This window comes from Nesoenas mayeri, assembly GCF_963082525.1.
Source record: "Nesoenas mayeri genome assembly, chromosome: 13".
Classification (NCBI taxonomy): Eukaryota; Metazoa; Chordata; class Aves; order Columbiformes; family Columbidae; genus Nesoenas; species Nesoenas mayeri.
Window position 1 is genome coordinate 14,240,638 of NC_137550.1, and position 19,020 is coordinate 14,259,657.

Consider the following 19,020-nt stretch of genomic DNA (forward strand, 5'->3'; position numbering starts at 1 on the left):
TACAAATAGTAATCAAATACTGACCTCTCTCCTTCAGCTCCTAAGGAACCTACATGAGAGTACTTAAGCCTGTTAAAGTGGGACATAGAACAAAATTGTTGTTGGAAGAAAAACAGACAAGCTCCAAATGAAGTGAGACAACAGTGCGTGCAGACAGGACTGAAATCAGTGGCACAGCTTTGCGGTTCAGTTGTGAGACAGTGGAAAAAGAATATCACGGATAAAATCAGAAAGTGCTTGGGCCACAGAATGCTTAAGGAGAGGATTTGGATAATACTAGAAATTTTAAAATAGTTTTTAATATTCTAGGAACACATCGTGCTACGAAGAACTCGGCGAGTATGACACCAAGTTTCTCAGATAAAAGCTAAAGAACAGATGTATTGATGATGATATTGCAAATGACAACTCAATACGTTTCACCGGGTAGTTCTTGCAGCAGTAAGTGACATTTGAAATCCATGGGGCAGTAATTTGTAAGTAGTAAAGACATCAGAGAACAGCTAGCACTAAAACAGACAGTCTTGATAGAGCAACCACAAGATTCACAACCGTTTTAATTCACTTTAATTGAAATGAAAAGCTAAAAAAGCAACATTTTTACAGCAAGATTTGTAGCTGAAAAGGCCTTTATTTCATAGCAGCAACTTTAAGAAATCAAAGGAACCGGTCTAAAAAGCTCTAAGGACTTGAATGTAATCAAAGCTTCCAGTAAATGAACTGGAACCTATAGGTCAAAGCAAGGAAAAAAAAGTCTTGCCCTGCAAGTCTAACTGGATGAGTAATAACTCTAACTTGGGAAATACACAGAGTCTGCAACAAACAGGAAAGGAACTGATCACCACAGCAATGTACTCATTGGAAGAAAGAGTGAGGGCAAAATAAGATTTGACCAAAAAAAAAGTAATCAAGATGATCTAGAATCTTTTAATGAAAATTAATACAAGTACCAAGAAGCCCCCTGGCTGGAAAAATTGTAAGTCCAGAAAACCAAGAACTGGGACAGAGGGTATGGTAAGCACATAACTGATCCGTGCCTCTTCTAACAGCAATAGCTAAGGTACAGTCCAAAGCCAAGCCACGACATCTCCTCCTTATCTCTACCACATCCACATTTTGTTGGCTACTTCATCCCCTTCCTCTTGCCCTGCACGAGCCCAGCGACTGACAGGTAACGTCAGAGCCAGACTGTCCTGGTTTTGTTAAAAAACAAGTTTCCCTTTTAGTGAATTTGTCAGCTAAAGCTTCATATCAGCTGCATTTTCCTGGAGAACCAGGTACATGTTTTGGTAAACACAGCAATGGAATGTGAGGTTATTGATAAGGATGGATGGACACCTCGTGAGAGGGGCAACGAGACACAGGTGACCAAGAAACTGACCAACGGAGTATAACATCCCATTCACGTGATACTTCATGTAAAAGTGGGAGATCATGAGGATCTTGTCCCTTTTCCCTATGGCGACATTAGGAGAGGACCTTGCGAGTCGTCCCTGCAAACGGAGGCCAGTGACAGACTGAATCCAGCTCCAGTTGGCTGCAGAGTCCAGTCCAGGACTTCGGGTGCAAGCTCTGCAGTTGCCGGGACTTTGAAGATTGGTTTTGTATATTTTGTATTATTTTCTCTATTTTATCAGTAGCATTAGTAACACATTTTTAATTTTTCCAACTCTTCTCTCTGTCCTTCTTTCCCTCCCGATCGCCTGTGCTGAGTGGGAAATGGGGAGAGGAAGGGGCTAAAGGGGGAAGAAAGGGAGTTAACAATACACCTGCCAGGGTTTTATTGTCACCCCGCAAACAAACCCTTGACACCAGCCAGAAACAGAACAAAACAGAAATAGTTACGTGGGTTAGGTGGGAAGAGAGTGCAGCTTTTGCAGTGAATGATCTCCTTGGCAGCTGGCATGTCCGGAGGGATGGGCGGCGGGACGATCCCCAAACCCGGCATCATGGGGTTGATGGGAGGGATTCCGGTCATGATCCCGAGAGCTGGGTCAAAATCTACACAGGGGAGAGAACGAGGGAGAACTTTGAGATTTGTGCCCCTAGAACACCATTTAAAACTGTTTCATTGTTGATTGCCTCAGCCAAGTAGATTTCTCTTTTTCTGCTCTGTAGACACCACCTCTCCTCTGGTGTCAAAACCTTCCCCAGTAAGTATTACATGATCCATATAAAGAAACCCATGGCATATGGGAACAGCATAAAACCCAACCCAGTCCAGTTTCATGATGTAGTTTCGTAGTGCAGACAGCTTGTGACAGAGGGTTAAGGGCATCACCTTGCAAACTAGAGAATTGTAGCAATTTCAGCAGCTAAGAAGGTGCCAGAATAATTCTGGGTGAAAGGCACAGAAGCATTTAACAAAACACCTTGCTGCAAGCTTACCTGCTTACCTTCTTTCTAGGCTTTAGTTAGCACTCTGACCCTATCTAAGTAGCAATCTTCTTTGATTTTGCTCTTAGATTTGCCTCCGATGCCAAATAAAACTACACAGATCCATCAAGGGAGGAGCATTGTATCTGTTCAGAAGTTGTGAACCCTGGGAAAGCAACACCTGCAGTAACCGGAATGGAAAGGGTGCGCTCAGATGCCTTTTGGAGAAGAGGGAGATCATGAGGATCTTGTCCCTTTTCCTCATGGCGACATTAGGAGAGGACCTTGCGAGTCGTCCCTGCGAACTGAGGCCAGTGACAGACTGAATCCAGCTCCGGCTGGCTGCAGAGTCCAGTCCAGGACTTCGGCTGCCAGCTCTGCAGTTGCTGAGACTTTCCAGATTGGTTTTGTATATTTTGTATTATTTTCTCTATTTTATCAGTAGCATTAGTAACACATTTTTAATTTTTCCAACTCTCTTCTCTCTGTCCTTCTTTCCCTCCCGATCGCCTGTGCTGAGTGGGAATGGGGGAGAGGGAGGGGCTGAAGGGGGAAAAGTGGGGAAAGGAGGTTAACAATACACCTGCCAGGGTTTTACTGTCACCCCGCAATCTAAATCCTCGACAGCTTTGCACTCCAGGTAATGAACTCACAATTAGCAACACCACTCTTGCTTGTCCACTGCAGAGTATCTAGAGCTACCCCACAATAACCATTGTTTGCATCAAAAAACACATTGTCATTTCCTCCAAAACCAGTTTTATAACTGGTCTCTAAATAAATCACTTGCAGACATTAATGCATTTCCAACACAGCTTATTAACGTTTTCTATATGCGATAGGTATTTATCTAGTTCAACTGAAACAGGTTCTTCCTCGTGCCGTGTTTGAAAGCCAAGTGGGCAGCGTGTGAGCAGCTGACGTACCGGGCAGGAGGGGCTGTCCTGTCATCCCCATGGGAGCCATCCCCAGGTTGTTCATGGCGGTGGCCCAGGCGGTTGGGTCTGACATTGGCAAGCCCATCAGAATGGAGTCGAGGTTCAGATTCCTGCCACCATCTGCTGAGAGGGGAAATAAGCGATTAGGAGCTTAGTGCACATCTTAACCCTCCTGCAGGGAGCAAAGCTCTGCAGGATCAGCACCCAAAGCCAGATTTGAACCCAACACAGAGGAAAGAGTCAAATGAAAACAACGCAAACACAGTTCTGTTCCTCTGGAGCAGATGACATTTTATGGAAGCAAGGTCTATGAAAACACTGGCCTCCAAGAGCATCTGCATTATGGTTTATCCACTACAATCAACAGCTCCAAGGGGCCTTACAGGAACACCGATTAAAGGGGTGTGCTTTGATTCCTCCCAAGGGATTTATGAACACAGAACAAACATTCAACAGGCATGAATTGTCTTAATTGCATCCAATTTAACAGAGATGAGCAGTCTGTTTCGGCAGAGAGCATTTCCACTGCCATTTGAAGACATTTCTCTTCCAGGAGAAATGAAGCAAAGAACAACGTCATGCTGCTGACAGCAGCAGAACCAGCGTTATTTACTCCAGGTCGTGCAGAGTTGTCTGGTAACCCAGGTGGAACCATTACCATTATACAAACATGCAGTTCAATCAAGCATTCAAATCTTGTTCGGTGATTTAGCTGGGTCCACTGTGCCTTTAGCTGGTTACTTCCATGTACCACCAAAACATATGCTTGTTCTTTTTGTTTGCACAGGTTAAAAAACAGAACAAAACAAAACCCACACAATCCCCACACAAACTTTTCTTTCTTGTGGAAAAAACACAGGAGGACTTATCCAGTTCAAAAAAGCCAACAGGACATTCTGCTGCTAAGAAGACGGAGCTTGAGACAACTGCCCAGACCAGAGCAGGGACACCAAACCTGCCCACCTGCACTCAGAGATGGCTCACATGCTGTCCTCCTGATGACACTTCCATAAAATGAATGCTCGTTTGAAAAAAATCTGGCTTTGAAAAGTGTGCGGGGAGGTAAATAACAACAGTGTTACATGAAAATCCTCCCGGCTCTAACCTGAAGCTCAGCCGAGCTGATATTCCTCCTCCTCACATAACCTGGGACCCCAAGCCAGTGCACAGACTCCCAAAGCTCTCCTGAAGGCATCTAGAACACAGCAGCTGGAGGCTGCTGTCATGGCACGGGCAGATGCCACATTTCCCCATCGCACTGGTGGGGTTGCAGTTTTCAACCACAATATAATCTGCAAAGACATTTCAGTCTTTTTTTTTTCCAGTCACTCTGCGAGAAACACAAGGAAAATTCCTTAGATACCAGCTTCAGTAAAACTCCTAGATCTGGTATTACAACATCAGAAGCTGTTATGATCCAATTAACAATTTGCTTTTATTACATTATCTTAGACATGAATGTCTGCAGTCATTCAGGCTGATCTGCCTTGTTATGCTTTTCATTAGGGTCGTAATTTTAATAATGAGATATTGTCCAATTAGAAAAAAAAAAAAGGATATAACTATTGGGACAGTTATAGAGATTCCACAATGCTTAAAAAAATAATAATAGAAATGTTGCCTTTTTTTGAACAGAGGCAACAACGAGCACTCACCCAAAACCATAGAAACATGGAACCATGAACACCAACCAGTACCAGACCACACCTTCATTTCCATCTGTCCCCCTCTGCATTAACACCTTAGCCTAGCAACTGTTTTCGGTCTGCACTGATGTGGATCCCTCCTGTATCGCCAGTGACGGAGCTGCTCCCCAGCTCACCTGCAGGAACATTTGCTCTCTTCCTCTTCTTGCCTGAGTCGCTTCCATTCTCAGCTGGGCTTTCCACCACCTGCGGGCCAGCAGCACTGCCCAGCTGCAGAGACTTGTTATTGCTGGCAGGGTTCAAGGACAGATGGTTTAAGCCTAAAAGAGAAAAAGACACTTTCTTTAAACTGGCTTGTGATGCTTCAGGATCACTGTAATGAGAAATGCCCAGTTCCAGGTAAAAACACCTCCTCAGGCCCCTGGAGCTGTGTCTCCTGTTTACCGTTCTCAGCTACGCCTGACCTGAGTGCTACACTGAATATCACTTGAAAACATCACTCACAAACATCACAGAATCATCAAATCACAACGTCAGGGATGGGAAGAGACCTGGAAAGCTCATCCAGTGCAATCCCCCCATGGAGCAGGAACACCCAGATGAGGTTACACAGGAAGGTGTCCAGGCGGGTTGGAATGTCTGCACAGAAGGAGACTCCACAACCCCCCTGGGCAGCCTGGGCCAGGCTCTGCCACCCTCACCCCCAACAAGTTTCTTCTCCTCTTTCAGTGGAACCTCCTGTGTTCCAGTTTGCACCCATTGCCCCTTGTCCTGTCACTGGTTGTCACCCAGAAGAGCCTGGCTCCATCCTCCTGACACTCCCCCTTTCCATATTGATCCCCAGGAATGAGTCCCCCCTCAGTGTCCTCTTGTCCAGCTCCAGAGACCCAGCTCCCTCAGCCTTTCCTCATACGGGAGATGCTCCACTCCCTTCAGCATCTTGGTGGCTGCGCTGGACTCTCTTCAGCAATTCCCTGTCCTGCTGGAACTGAGGGGCCACAGCTGGACACAATATTCCAGTTGTGGTCTCCCCAGGGCAGAGCAGAGGGGCAGGAGAACCTCTCTCACCCCAATGTCGGTCCTGTAGCTAAGGGGTTTTTTTTTCCCAAAAAAATATGTTAATAAATTAGGGTTTTTGTGAAGTATACAAGTAGCTTTTCACTCCTCGTTGGCTCATCATGGCTGGAGACGGCTGCGTCCCTCCCCAGCATGGTTGCCAGAGCAAATGCAGCATCTGAGTGCTGCTCCTGTACCACAGGGCACGATCAAGCGCCCTGGCTCGAACTGATGGTGGAAATAAGTGGAGTTAGTAGCTGCCTTTGCTCTTCAGTTAGAAAGTAATCGACTGAGTGGTGTGCGTTAACATTTGGGTCTTGGTTAACGCTGCGTCTGTCTGGCGTGTCATCTTCACCCGTTGCAGGGTGTCCAGCTGGCGGAACGAGTGTCTGGCTGGATCGCTGCTTGTCCGCGTCCTTCCCTACGGCCAAGGGTGGGAAAACATCCTTCCAAGTTTAGTGTTGCATTTCCATCAGCTGGATAATAACAGAGGTAAATCTCACAGTTGCTCCTTTTCTGTTCTCCCCGTTTCTTCGCTGCGCACGGCCTCTCTCTATTTTTAACCTGCTGCCTTCAAGATTTATTTTCCTGAATCCTCATGACCTCAGTGATATTTTGACTTTGGGGTATTTAAGAAACAGCATTGTAGGCATCTCGCATAATCAGGCGTGACTATTGTTGTTGCCAGCTGAATAGTACTTCGTTTTTTGGCTGCTTCTTGCATTCTCACCTTTCAGTAGCTCAGAGAAGAGCCATCCAGGCTCTCTGTGTCCACTCTCTTGTCTATTTACAGCCATACAGAGCAAACATGTTTATTAACAAGTTCTTGGAAGTGGGATCCGCCAGAACAGAAGTGGCGACACCGCAGTGTGTCTAGAGGAAGGTTTGGTATCAACACCTCGGCCTCTCAGTGCGTTGGGACGCCATAATTGTCGTGTTTGGTACTCCTGTAGTTCTGCTGAGTTTCCCTCCCAGAAACACAGGTGAACCTTAGGAGAATGTAGCTATTTTTATCACTTTATATGTATTCGCAAAGAGTATTTGTTTGTGTGTGTGTTTTTTTTTTTCCCTATCCCCTGAGTGTTGCATCCCTGCAAGTGCTGAAGATGACAGAAAGCAGAATAATGATCTCAGAGGTCAGTGAAGGGCAGTATACCTCGCTAAAAGTTGCTGAGATTAATTCTGTGCTTGAAGCCTCTGGTAATTTGCAATTGTCTACAAAGTACTTTTTTCTTGTTACCTGTGGTTTTATGAAACAACCTGTTTTAGAGAGCCAGGAATGGTTGGGACCATGTTTTGCTGGCACATAAATAGGTACAAACTGGAACACAGGAGGTTCCACTTAAATCTGAGAAGAAACTTGTTCCCGGTGAGGGTGGCAGAGCCTGGCCCAGGCTGCCCAGGGGGGTTGTGGAGTCTCCTTCTCTGCAGACATTCCAACCCGCCTGGACACCTTCCTGTGTAACCTCATCTGGCTGTTCCTGCTCCATGGGGGGATTGCACTGGATGAGCAAAGGAAGTTTCCCAGCCGTACAGCCACCACAGCCAGTTAGATCATGAGTGCTTGACCCAAGAGAGGAGCAGGGGCCAGAGCAGAAGCGGGGCAGCCCTGCTCCCCCCAGCTGCCCCGCACCCGGGCAGCCCTGCCAGCCCTGGAGACCTGAGATCTGATTCAGCTCACACCTTGGACAGACATTAATGCAGCTCCTCGGAAATGCATAATCTTCTACTGGGATCAGAATATCTAAGTTGCTCACAGGGGCTTCAACCCCAACCTGGCATCTATAGGAAGGAGCAGAAACAGACCTACAAATGCACCTAAGTCTTCAGCATCAGGTGGCACGACCCTGGCTATCCACCGCCCCACCATGGGAAATGAACCACCATGTAGCTGCAAACCAGCAGGTAACGTCTCTCCTGCTTTCAGCATGCAGATTAACAAGAGAAGACCTATAAAAGGAGGAGAAGAGACCATGGTGACAGAGAACTGACCAGTAATTAATAACTACTTGCCCCCTCCACTTCAAATTTCCCACTACAACGTCTCAGTCCCAACCTGCAACTTCAGTGACTTGTCACCATTAGCAAGGGGATGCCAAGGTCTCCGAGAAGAGCATCGTTCTCAGCAGGCACACAGCTCCAAGGGCCTTGACAAAAAGCACATCCCCATCCTACACTAAATTACACCATTACTGACAGTTCCTCCCCGTGTTAGAGCCCCAGGCTTCACTCTGGTTCTTCCACTTCACTCTCCTCAGAAAAGCTGGGGAAGTGCTTAAGTTTGGGGGCTTAGTGTTGTTTTTAAACAAAGTAAATTGAGGAAACTATTCCTCTTAGATTTTTTGGGGCCATACTGAGCACAGAGGAGCCATGGTGTCAGGACACAAAGTGTGTTCCGTCAGGGTCATGCTCTCCTGACCACTGCAAGAAGTCACATAAGATCAACTCTGCAAGTTGGGCTAAAGCTTCTAAATTTTCTAATTCTGGATGAAAACAAGGACCTGGAACTCTGCAGTTACAGAGCTGTCTACTCTTCTAGATGGCATTCTGCAGGCCTACAAATCTTCAGTTATCCAAACATTGGCAACTTAAGGCAGCCACTGTTTTGCAAGCCACAGCATGTGGTAGCATATCTGTCTGCTCCCCTGGCAAAGTGCACTGCTGTCCCATGTACCTCTGGAGAGGAGCAAGGAATGGTTTGCTAGAGGACCAAGGCTTCAACTGCAAGTTTATAAAGCTGGCTTTTAATTTGCTACTTAATAAGCAGCAAATATAAAGAACGCTAAGCAGGCATAATACGATCACAGTGCACCATGCCAGGAATGCAAGGTGCTGGAGCAGGCCATGGGCAGGACTCCTGCTGAAAGCCCCTGGGAGCTGGAACTACAATAATCAAGTTACACCATCAAAAGGGGCCACACAACAGCTGTGACATTGCCAGGAGAAATAAAACAGCAATCTGAACGTGTTGCACAGTTGGAGCCTTGGGAGCCACATGCAGACACGGGAAGGAGGCAGCTACTATATAAATACTGTAAAACCAAAAGCAAGACACTTGCCCAACAGCCACGGAAGATTCAACCATCAAATAACAATGTTGCAGCACAGAATGGAGTCACCCTCAGCTCCATTTAGCGGGGGGGACAACAGTTGCTGGCATGGCCAACAGCTCCCAGCACAGCCTGAGTTCAGAGGACAATTCTGCTCACACAGGGACATTTCAAATCCAAATCCAATCCTGCGATGTTTGGTCACAAGCACCACGCTGCTGGTGGCAACAGCTCTTCATTCACTGAGAACGAGACACGACCGGGCAGCTCAGACATGCATGGGGTCACTCCCCCCCAGGGTGGGGACTCTCATCACAGGAACTGCCTAAGGGTGACAGTAACACCAGCTCAAGTTCAGTGGAGTGTTTTTTTGGGGCAAGTTGGGTGAAGTCCAGTGTGAGATCAGTGACTACCTGAAGGATGAAGCTGCAGCCAGCTCAGCATTACTTCACCAAATGCATTTCTAACTAACAACCATGCACTACCCGTGAGAGAGGTGGGCAACAGCCAGCAAAAGCATCCTAAACACAACCAGAGACACCCCTGGGAGAAGGGACCGCAGACTTGCTTCAGCCTCTTCATGAACATTCCACTTCCAAAAGAATTATTATTTATGAGCTTTCCATTAAGTGTAAGCAGATATGCTCTCTGACAGATGCAACACATGACCCCCAGACGTGAATGCAGAGACATTTTTTGTGCTGGTACAAATTCATGGTGTCGGATTAATGCTCAAAGGTGACCACACAGGGCATGATTTAGGCATCGGTACCGGGAATCCAGACGTCAGGCTCTCATCAAGCCATGCCTTAGGTCAGCCTATCTGACCACACCAAGATCAGCAAAGAGGTCAGAGTTAAAACCCTTGCTTTGCTCCCACTGGAGGATTTGCTTTGCTTTTCAACCTCGGGCCATGCAGGTCATGTCTCACAGAGCAATCCTAAACCGGCCACACTGGTACAATGAAAGGACAAGTATGAATGAAAGCAGAAATTATTCTATTACTCTCAGATTTCCAGTATTAGCAATTAACTGATACCCCACAGGCCAAGAATGCACGCTGAGGCAGTGCTGAGGCAAGGATGCCTTCCTGTGGATCCCCGCAAGAGGATGACTGATTTAAAGAGCTAAAAAGCGATCGCTTCAAATCAAACTTCATCTCCAAAAAAATTACTGAACTGCAAGAGGAAAGGAAGAAAGTTTGTACCATGCTGTGAAACTTCATTCCAACTTACAGCTTTTCTTCCGAGCCAATGATTCCTCAACGCAAGACCCAGTTTAGAGTCACCCTTCTTATTTGATACGCTCCTCCACAGTGTCTAAACCCAAAAGGTAGAAACAGGACTTTCTTGGTTTTAAAGCTAAGCATCTGCATTTACAACTTGATTATGGCACACAGAGCCCATGGTACAAGTGCTGCGGAAGAAAAGCCCGCTGCTGTTCTTATACAGCCTCAGAATAGAACTCCACAAGTCGGAAATATTCAGATATTACAAAAAATGGGAGCTGATGAGATCGCAAGCAGCAACATATTTTCCTCTGCAGGCAGAGGCTGGAAAGTGAGAAGCTCCTCACAAACCACAAACAAAAACAAATGTATTTTCTGGGTAGTGCTGTCTAGAAACAGCACTGGAGAGGATGCGGTTTATCTTAGTCCCACTCGCATGCGAGATCCTGGCAGCTCCTCCAACAAGGACTCCCAGGATGCCAAGAGCTACTTCCACAAGCACTTTGCTGTGGTTTTTGTTCCACATTGTGAGCAGAGAAAGCCAGGAGCTACTTACTGCTGATGGTCACCGAGTCACCTTCACCCACAGAAACTGTCATGCGCTTCATGGACACATCTGGATCTCTGCAAGGGTGGTGATGGTGAGCAGTTGTCCTGGTTTTGTTACAAACAAGACTAGATTCTCTTTTAGTGAGTTTTTCTTTCAGCTGAAGTCTTCTTAGTAACTGCACTTTTCTGAAGTTGGATATATGTGTTGGTACACACAGCAATGGAATGCAAGGTCTTTGATAAGGATGCACGTCCTGTAAGCGAGAGGGGCAAGGAGGAGCGAACTGGACAGGTGACTAAAGCTGACCAACTGAGTATTCCATCCCATTCACATGATACTTCATACAAAAGCAGGAGATCACAATGGTCTTGTCGCTTTTTCCCTTCTTTGACTATGGCCAACATCTGAGGAGAACCCTGCGAGTCATCCCTGCAAATCTGAGGCCTAGCAACAGACCCTGCATCCTTGAATCCAGCTCCGGTTGGCTGCAGAGTCCAGCCCAGGACTTCCGGGTGTCTGCTCTGCTGCTGCTGGGACTTTCAAGATTAGTTTTGTATATTTTGTATTACTTTCTCTATTTTATTAGTAGCATTAGTAAAACATTTTTAACTTTTCCAATTCTCTTTGCCTTCCTATTGCCTGTACTTAGTGGGGAGAAAGGGCTGAGGCGGAGGTGTGGAGGAGAGGGGGTTAACAAAGCATCTGCCACGGTTTATTGTCACCCTGCAATCAAACCTTGACAGCAGTAAAGGTCCCTGTGCCAGCTGCCTGCCCCACAGGCAGGAATAAGGCTCTGGGTGGGGGCACCCACATCATTCGGACCCGGCAGCTTCAGCCTTGCCTGAGGGTCTCCAGGGCCCCCCAAGAAGGGACAAGCCCCCATCCATGGAACACTGAATAAAGAGAAGCAAAACATCTTGAGAAAGCTTTGCGCTCCCTTCCCCGAAATGGAGAAAGAGTAACCAATCCAGAAAAGTATTGAAAAGTGGGCAACAGAAGTAGTACGAAACTGGGTATCTTGCAGTATGGAGTTTGTCCCAAGAATTAAACATTTGCAATGCACTTTAGCGTAAGAAACTCCTCCTCGTTATGTGAGGTTTCACACCCTAATGTTGGTAAATGCCACGGACAGCAGCCACCTCCAGAACAGATTGCCTCTCTTCTGCCATTTCAGCAAGCTACTGTTCAGCTTGAGCTCCAAACACATCCCACCAGACACAAAGAACACGCACAGAAGAGAGCTGAAGCTGCAGAAAAGCTTCTCTCCTGGGCACGGAGCAGGAAAAAAGCTGAGAGATCAGCCAGGACGACTGCGCGGTGCCAGCACAAGCACTTTCCCTTCGTGCCAACCTTAACAAAGCATCCTCGGCTATTTTGAGCTGGTTTCCTTGGGAAGGGAGGGACCACCAGAACACCAGCAACCTCAGGGCTCCGCTCAGCTCTACCCAGGCTCTGTGGAGAGCCAGCCAGGAAAGGCAGAAACCAGCAGATCTCTGCATTTGCAGTGCAGTGCTGTGCAGCACGTAAGGAGAAGAAAAACTAAGGGTTTCAGTGAGCGTCAGACCACACCAGCATTTCTAGAGTGCCATACGTGGCACAGGCATTAGTGCATCCTTCACCTCTGAACACACACACTATGTATCTCCAGGGATTCTCAGAAGTTTGAATTTTTAGGAACAAGATAGCAGATGTCATAATGCATAGATTCGAAATTTTTTAAAAAGCAACATGGACTAGAAGATTTCTCACTAGAAAAATGAATTGGGGAAAAACAGATGCTTTAGGCCGGACAGAAAATTGCTATCGGCAAGTCCTCTTCACCTCTGGAAACAGATGCTGAGTTGTGTCTTAACAGGAAGACACGGGGCAGCTTCCCGCTGTCCTAAAAAGCACTAACGATGCACAGCCCTGTCCGTTCCCTTGGGTGGGTATTGATTCGGGTCTGTGCTGACGCTATATATGGCTGTGGCTTTCACAGGACATGTTTAGAAAGAGCCTGGAGACAGGAAAGATCTCAATGTTCCAGGCATAAATCAAGGGAAGTATCTACCATCACTGGGTGCTGGGCCAGACCCTGGACAGGACTTCACCTTCCAACCACTAGTTCCTCCTAACAGAGCCTGTTTGCTTTAACAACCAGCAAAAAAAAAATCAGAAATAGTCCACAACATGAACAGAACCATTTCACTGATCAGTCCTATCACTGCTGACAACACTTCTACCCAAAACGCAGCTTTGGGCTGTTTGCTGTGCAGGGTTCCCATGACCGTCGAAGATAACAGAACCCACAGTGCTTCCAATTCGAGATTTTTGCAAAATCTTCCCTGTTGGATTTACTAATGGTCAATCAAATGCCAACAGGAGCTCTGCCACAAGCCCGGCGCTGCTTTAGAGGGGCCACACGAGGGAACTGTGTGCTCCAACAGCATCTCTGCGCTGCTGTCAGACACTCCAATGGGTTTCTTGACATCCAACTAGTCAATAAAAAGCAGGGTCACAAATCTCTGCCCTATAACTCATAGAGAAAACACTAGTAACAGGTACTCTGACACTTCCAAGTAACTAGAAGCATTTTAATTATACACTTAAAAAGCCCACGTAGATTATTCCCACTCAAACGTCTCTCCGACCCAGCATCAAGGAACTTCAGAAATGGGCTGACACAGGCTCTACTATAAATATGGATTTACCTTTTGCCAACATTGGCAAATATATGAAATAAGTATTGCTCAGCCTCAACAGGCATTCCTTTTTCTTTCGGCATGTTTAGAAATGTCATGTAGAAATAAACTGGATTTCAGGATACAATCTGCTGTCCGATTACACAACATGTGTTTTAAGCTCTAAAGAAATGCACTTTAGAAGAAACTGAAGTAATCAATGAGAAAATAGAGAAAAGAAAACAGCAAGGCAGGGAAAGGAGAGAAGATACTGAGGCTTTGAAGTTACATTTTGATGCCAACCTTTTCCTTCCCAAGACTAGTTGCCAGGTTCAAAAACTACTCTTGGGCTTGTGCACTCTTTCCTACTGTACTCCTGGCTTTACTGTCATGGTTAGAGCCTTATAATCACCAGTCTGACGCAGGAGCTGCCTCGGCACACTGATGAGACCAGCAGACTTCTGATAGTTACTTCTGTTAACTCTCTATAGTCCTATATGCTAAAATACTAATGAGACGTTATCAGAGAAAAGCACTTTCAAGAAAAGCACACAAAACACCAACTTTTACCCGCGTACTGCAAAAGAAACATGGCAAGGTGCTGATTCAGTATTTCAGGCAGCCCTCCTGCCGCTCCCAGCTGGTTCATGTGTTCAACAGACGGAGCCCAGGGCTGAGCTCCCACACCCGGTGCAGCTCCACACAAACCTCCGAGGTCCAGCACAAAAGGAAAATTGGGTCCTAACGACAGTAAAACCACCACACGCTGTCCTGCGGGCAGCAACAGCCCAGGCGTGGGGAGCACAGGTTGGGACCTGGGGCCGGAGCTGGCAAAGGGCAGCTGCACATGTCCCCATCAGTCTCCAGTGACTGACACCCACAGGCTGATTCTGGGATGGGGGGGCTGGAGGTGGACAAGCAGGTCGAGAAGCGATTAGCAGCAAGTACATCTGAATTTGCAAGGGATTTCATACATCAATGCTCTTCAGCGCTGGCACGCAGTTAAATAAACCCTATTTGCATGCCTGAGATTAGTTGCCTTTGCATAGAAAGATTAAGTCCTGGTAATCCCTGACGGTAAGAGGCATACCGCTCACTTTGATTTATTCTGGAAGCTTGTACCAACTCAACGGAAATATTAACTTCTGACAAGCTAATTATTCTAGTAGGGCACTGTAAAGAAAAAATGAGCGAAAAAAAAAGAAAAAGAGACACAAAGAATCCCTTTCTTCTTTGACTACACAGCATTCAGTAATACCAAAGGGCTATCCACAGCGTTTTCAAGCGAATGGCAAATTTTCAGAGACATAGTCGTGTATGAGCTCTGCTGTTTACTTACTGTAACAACCCAAAACAAAGGAGAAAAAAAAGCCCTTCCCCAGTGTGTGAATGCACATCGGTGTGTACACCAGCAGACCTGGACGCTCAGCGTCTGTGCGTCCCTCTGGGCAGTCAGTCCCCACCTGCACACCAAATTACTAAATATTCCACCGAGTGCGTTTAGGACGCTCGCAGGGCTCTGTCAAACCAGCCTCCCTCTCAACACAAGGTCTGGAAATTGTTTTGCCGTAACACTGGGATTTTCAGGGGGCGAGCAGCTCGTCCTCCATTGCATGCGGTGCAGAGCAGGCAGCTCCAGGCACAGGGGAAACAGGCTCCCAGGCGGCTCATCCACCACATCCCTCCCCATGCTGCCAACCCCTCAGCACGCCCAGAGAGTGATCCCTGCTGCTGTATAACCAACGCTCAAAAGCTCACATTTTCAGATATATATTTTTGAAAGGCTAGAAAAAACCTCCAACAGAGCCAGCAATTGGGATGACCAGAAAAACCTTAGTGCAAAAATCTGGAGCGAGGGGTGAGTGCTGCGACCCAGTCAAGAGCCTCGCAGAGGGGCAGCGCCAGCGCCAGGACCTGAATGGCTTCGCCTTGGCCAAGAGCGGAGCAGCTGGGAAAGCGTCGCTTCGGAACGGACACGCTGGCACTGGAAGAATGTCAGCGGAAAAGTTGGGGATTAGGGGAAAAATGTCACACCATCTTTGGAAGGTGCACAGAATGCCTCTCCAGCAACACGTTATCTCTGAAACTACTCAGAGATTGAACTTCACTTCTCCTATGAGCTCAAGTCACCCGCAGCAAAAACATGACCTTAAACAAGGAAACCTGACCTTACAGTGGCTCAGGCAGAGCTTTCAACAACTTAATGCTGGGGCTTTTTAATGAGATGTTACAAAATCCCTCAAACAAAACATGAAGAAACAGAAAAAACAACCCGTCAGCTCCCAGAGGGGGTAAGAAAGAGGTCAAAGGCTGGAGTAGGAAGGAATGCAACTTTGCTGGACAAATTCATACCCCAGGTTGCCTTGGCATCTTACCCATCATCTCACAGCTCTGCTGCAATCTTCTGCAGGGCAGAAAACTACGGTGCCTAAGCACTGTTCCTGTGCAAATGAAGTACAGGGGAGCTCCAAAGTAATCCAAGGACTAACACATTTGTGTAACAAACATGTGGCACTAAAGAACAAAAGCATTTCTATGCAGTACAATCTGAACACGCGTTGCAGTTAACAGCTAGACTTCCCCCACACAACCCAAATATAAGCAAGATAATTAAGATGGTGAGAAACACATAAATATGAAGCTTGAGTATAATGCTTAAGGAACCCAATAAGTGTGTGCATGCACATACATATGAATCATAGTCAAAGGATGTTTATACAGCGGGGGTGCGGGAGAGTTACAGCCCACTGGTAGCTGCGGTTACTGGTGCGATTGTGCCTGAACCAAACGGTGCTTCCTACGTACAGTCTGGCTGCGGCAGAGCAGATCCAACACAAGCCCAGTGACAGGGCCGGGCACGGTTGAGCCTGCCTAGCGCTCAGGAGAGAACCCAACCAGTTACACCCAGCAGCTGAGAAGCTTCTGACACCTTATGCCCAGGCTTCGCAAACCACACACTCTTGGAGCATCCAAAGTGACCTGTATCAGTCAGTCAGTTCAACAATTTCACAGAATCACAGCATGTCAGGGGTTGAAAGGGACCTGGAAAGCTCATCCAGTGCAATCCCCCCATGGAGCAGGAACACCCAGATGAGGTTACACAGGAAGGTGTCCAGGCGGGTTGGAATGTCTGCAGAAAAGGAGACTCCACAACCTCCCTGGGCAGCCTGGGACAGGCTCTGCCACCCTCACCCCCAACAAGTTTTTTCCCAAATTTAAATGGAACCTCCTGTGTTCGAGTTTGTACCCATTGCCCCTTGTCCTGTCACTGGTTGTCACCCAGAAGAGCCTGGCTCCATCCTCCTGACACTCCCCCTTTCCATACTGATCCCCATGAATGAGTCCCCCTTCAGTGTCCTCTTGTCCAGCTCCAGAGCCCCAGCTCCCTCAGCCTTTCCTCACACGGGAGATGCTCCATTCCCTTCAGCATCTTGGTGGCTGCGCTGGACTCTCTCCAGCAGTTCCCTGTCCTGCTGGAACTGAGGGGCCACAACTGGACACAATATTCCAGACGCAGTCTCAAATTTCTCTAAATGCAACTCATTTCCCCCTACCTTTTGTACTACCTTGTTACTTCTTAATTACCACTGAACTCCGAAGGCAGCTTAGAGACTTCCCACCCAGAATAAACCCTTCAAAACAGCTTTCCCATCATCCAAAAGGCAACCAAGGTCCAGAGCTCTGGGGATGTCACCAGCCTCAGCAGGTCCCTCGATGCACTTGGAACATAAGTACTACTCAAAGACACCCCGCTGGCGAGGGCCGCACCGAGCCGGAGAGACGGGGCCGACCAGGGGGAAGCAAAGCGAAACTGTTTGCGCCCAGAGGGCCCCGCGACCCGCTGCGGCCTGAGAGGCGGCAGAAAACCCCCGTGCGGGGCCGGCATCCCCGCGGCCGCCCGCACACTCTGTAAATTGGGGGACCCGCCAGGAGAGACCCGCAGAAACGGAGCGCACGCCGCCGCGGCCTGCTGAGGCGCTCCCGGCCCGAAGCGGAACCACCGCCCCCCTCCCAAGAGCCTCCCGGGAGGGCGCAGCCCCGAGCCGGGGCCCTCCTGGGGCCGAGCCGCGCCGCCCGGACACAGCGAGGCCGGAGGCTTGCCCGGCCACGCACTCACCGCCCGGCCCAGCCCGGCCCCGCACTCACCGCCCGGCCCCGCACTCACTGCCCGGCCCAGCCCGGCCCCGCACTCACCGCCCGGCCCAGCCCGGCCCGGCCCGGCCGCACCGCAGCCGCACTCCGCGAACATCCGCACCGCCCACTGACCCCGCCACTGACCCCTCCACCGGCCCCTCCGCTCGCGACACTGTGGACGCCCATTGGCTGCCGCCTCGCCAGGGTCCCCACTGTCGTCGCCCATTGGCTGCCGCCTCGCTAGGGGGCGGAGCGCTGCGCTGCGCGCACAGCACGCCGGGACGGTGGCGGTGTCCGCCGTGTGCGGCACCTGTATGTCAGCACCGGGGAGTGGGGAGAGCGGGGTGTCTTCCCCTCGGCCACGGGTTCGAGCCCCGGCCTCTACTCTGCGCCCGCGGTGGAGAAGGCGGCGCCGGCCCTGCAGCCCTTTCCCCGCGTCCCTCTGGACCCGCCGCGATCCCGGCGGTAGCCTTCTTCCCCGCACCGCCCCCCGACGCCATGTCCGCCCTCTGCAGCCCCAACGCTCCCAGGCGCCCGCTGGCTCCCGGAGAGCTGGGCCGCCTGTTCCCAGCCTAGGCCCCAGCACAGCCGGGTTAGCGGGGCAGGGAACAGCCTGGCAGGAGTACAGCTTGTCCAGCTGAAGGACAGTAAGCAGGGGAGGGCTCGTCATCTTTCCCTCTCTCCCCCTCGGGTCAGGAGTCAGCAGGGCTCATTGAAAGAGCTTTAAACTGGATCTGAAAGGGAAGAGGAGAAAACCAGGCACAGCAGAGGAGAACCCAAGGGCGGCATGGCCAGAGTTTCACAAAATCCCAGAATGTCAGGGGTTGGAAGGGACCTGGAAAGCTCATCCAGTGCAATCCCCCCATGGGGCAGGAACACCCAGATGAGGTTACACAGGAAGGTGTCCAGGCGGGTTGGAATGTCTGCACAAAAGGAGACTCCACAACCTCCCTGGGCAGCCTGGGACAGGCTCTGCCACCCTCACCCCAAACAAGTTTCTTCTCATCTTTAAGTGGAACCTCCTGTGTTCCAGTTTGTACCCATTGCCCCTTGTCCTGTCACTGGTTGTCACCAGAAGAGCCTGGCTCCATCCTCCTGACACTCCCCCTTTCCATATTGATCCCCAGGAATGAGTCCCCCCTCAGTGTCCTCTTGTCCAGCTCCAGAGCCCCAGCTCCCTCAGCCTTTCCTCACACGGGAGATGCTCCACTCCCTTAATGGAGCGTTAAAGAGTTAAAGAAATGTTCTTGGCCCCGAGTTTCCCACAGCATAGTCTAAGACACCTGTGCTTAAAAAAATAATTTAATTGAAAGATAAAATAAAAAATAAAGTGAAAGGTACAGTAAAGAAACAGTCTGGACTGAGTACCTCTCAAGGGGACG

General features: G+C 48.8%; 1 protein-coding gene across 9 annotated transcripts in view; it reads right to left on the bottom strand.

Moving 5' to 3' along the window:
* ENOX2 (ecto-NOX disulfide-thiol exchanger 2) overlaps positions 1-17,777 on the bottom strand; it is a 40,999-nt gene extending 23,222 nt beyond the window's left edge. For 2 of the 9 annotated variants that reach the window (XR_013922786.1, XM_080352782.1), the window contains exons 1-4: positions 6,747-6,857; positions 5,137-5,280; positions 3,303-3,437; positions 1,846-2,001 (exon numbers count right to left, since the gene is read on the bottom strand). Coding sequence is in view for 8 of the 9 variants with exons in the window: in XM_080352782.1 (XP_080208908.1) it covers positions 1,846-2,001; positions 3,303-3,437; positions 5,137-5,280; positions 6,747-6,813 (502 nt within the window). In the remaining variant the exon portion in view is untranslated. The other 7 variants (XM_080352784.1, XM_080352786.1, XM_080352785.1 and 4 more) reach the window with 7 other exon arrangements.
* Between the last annotated feature and the right edge of the window lie 1,243 nt (positions 17,778-19,020).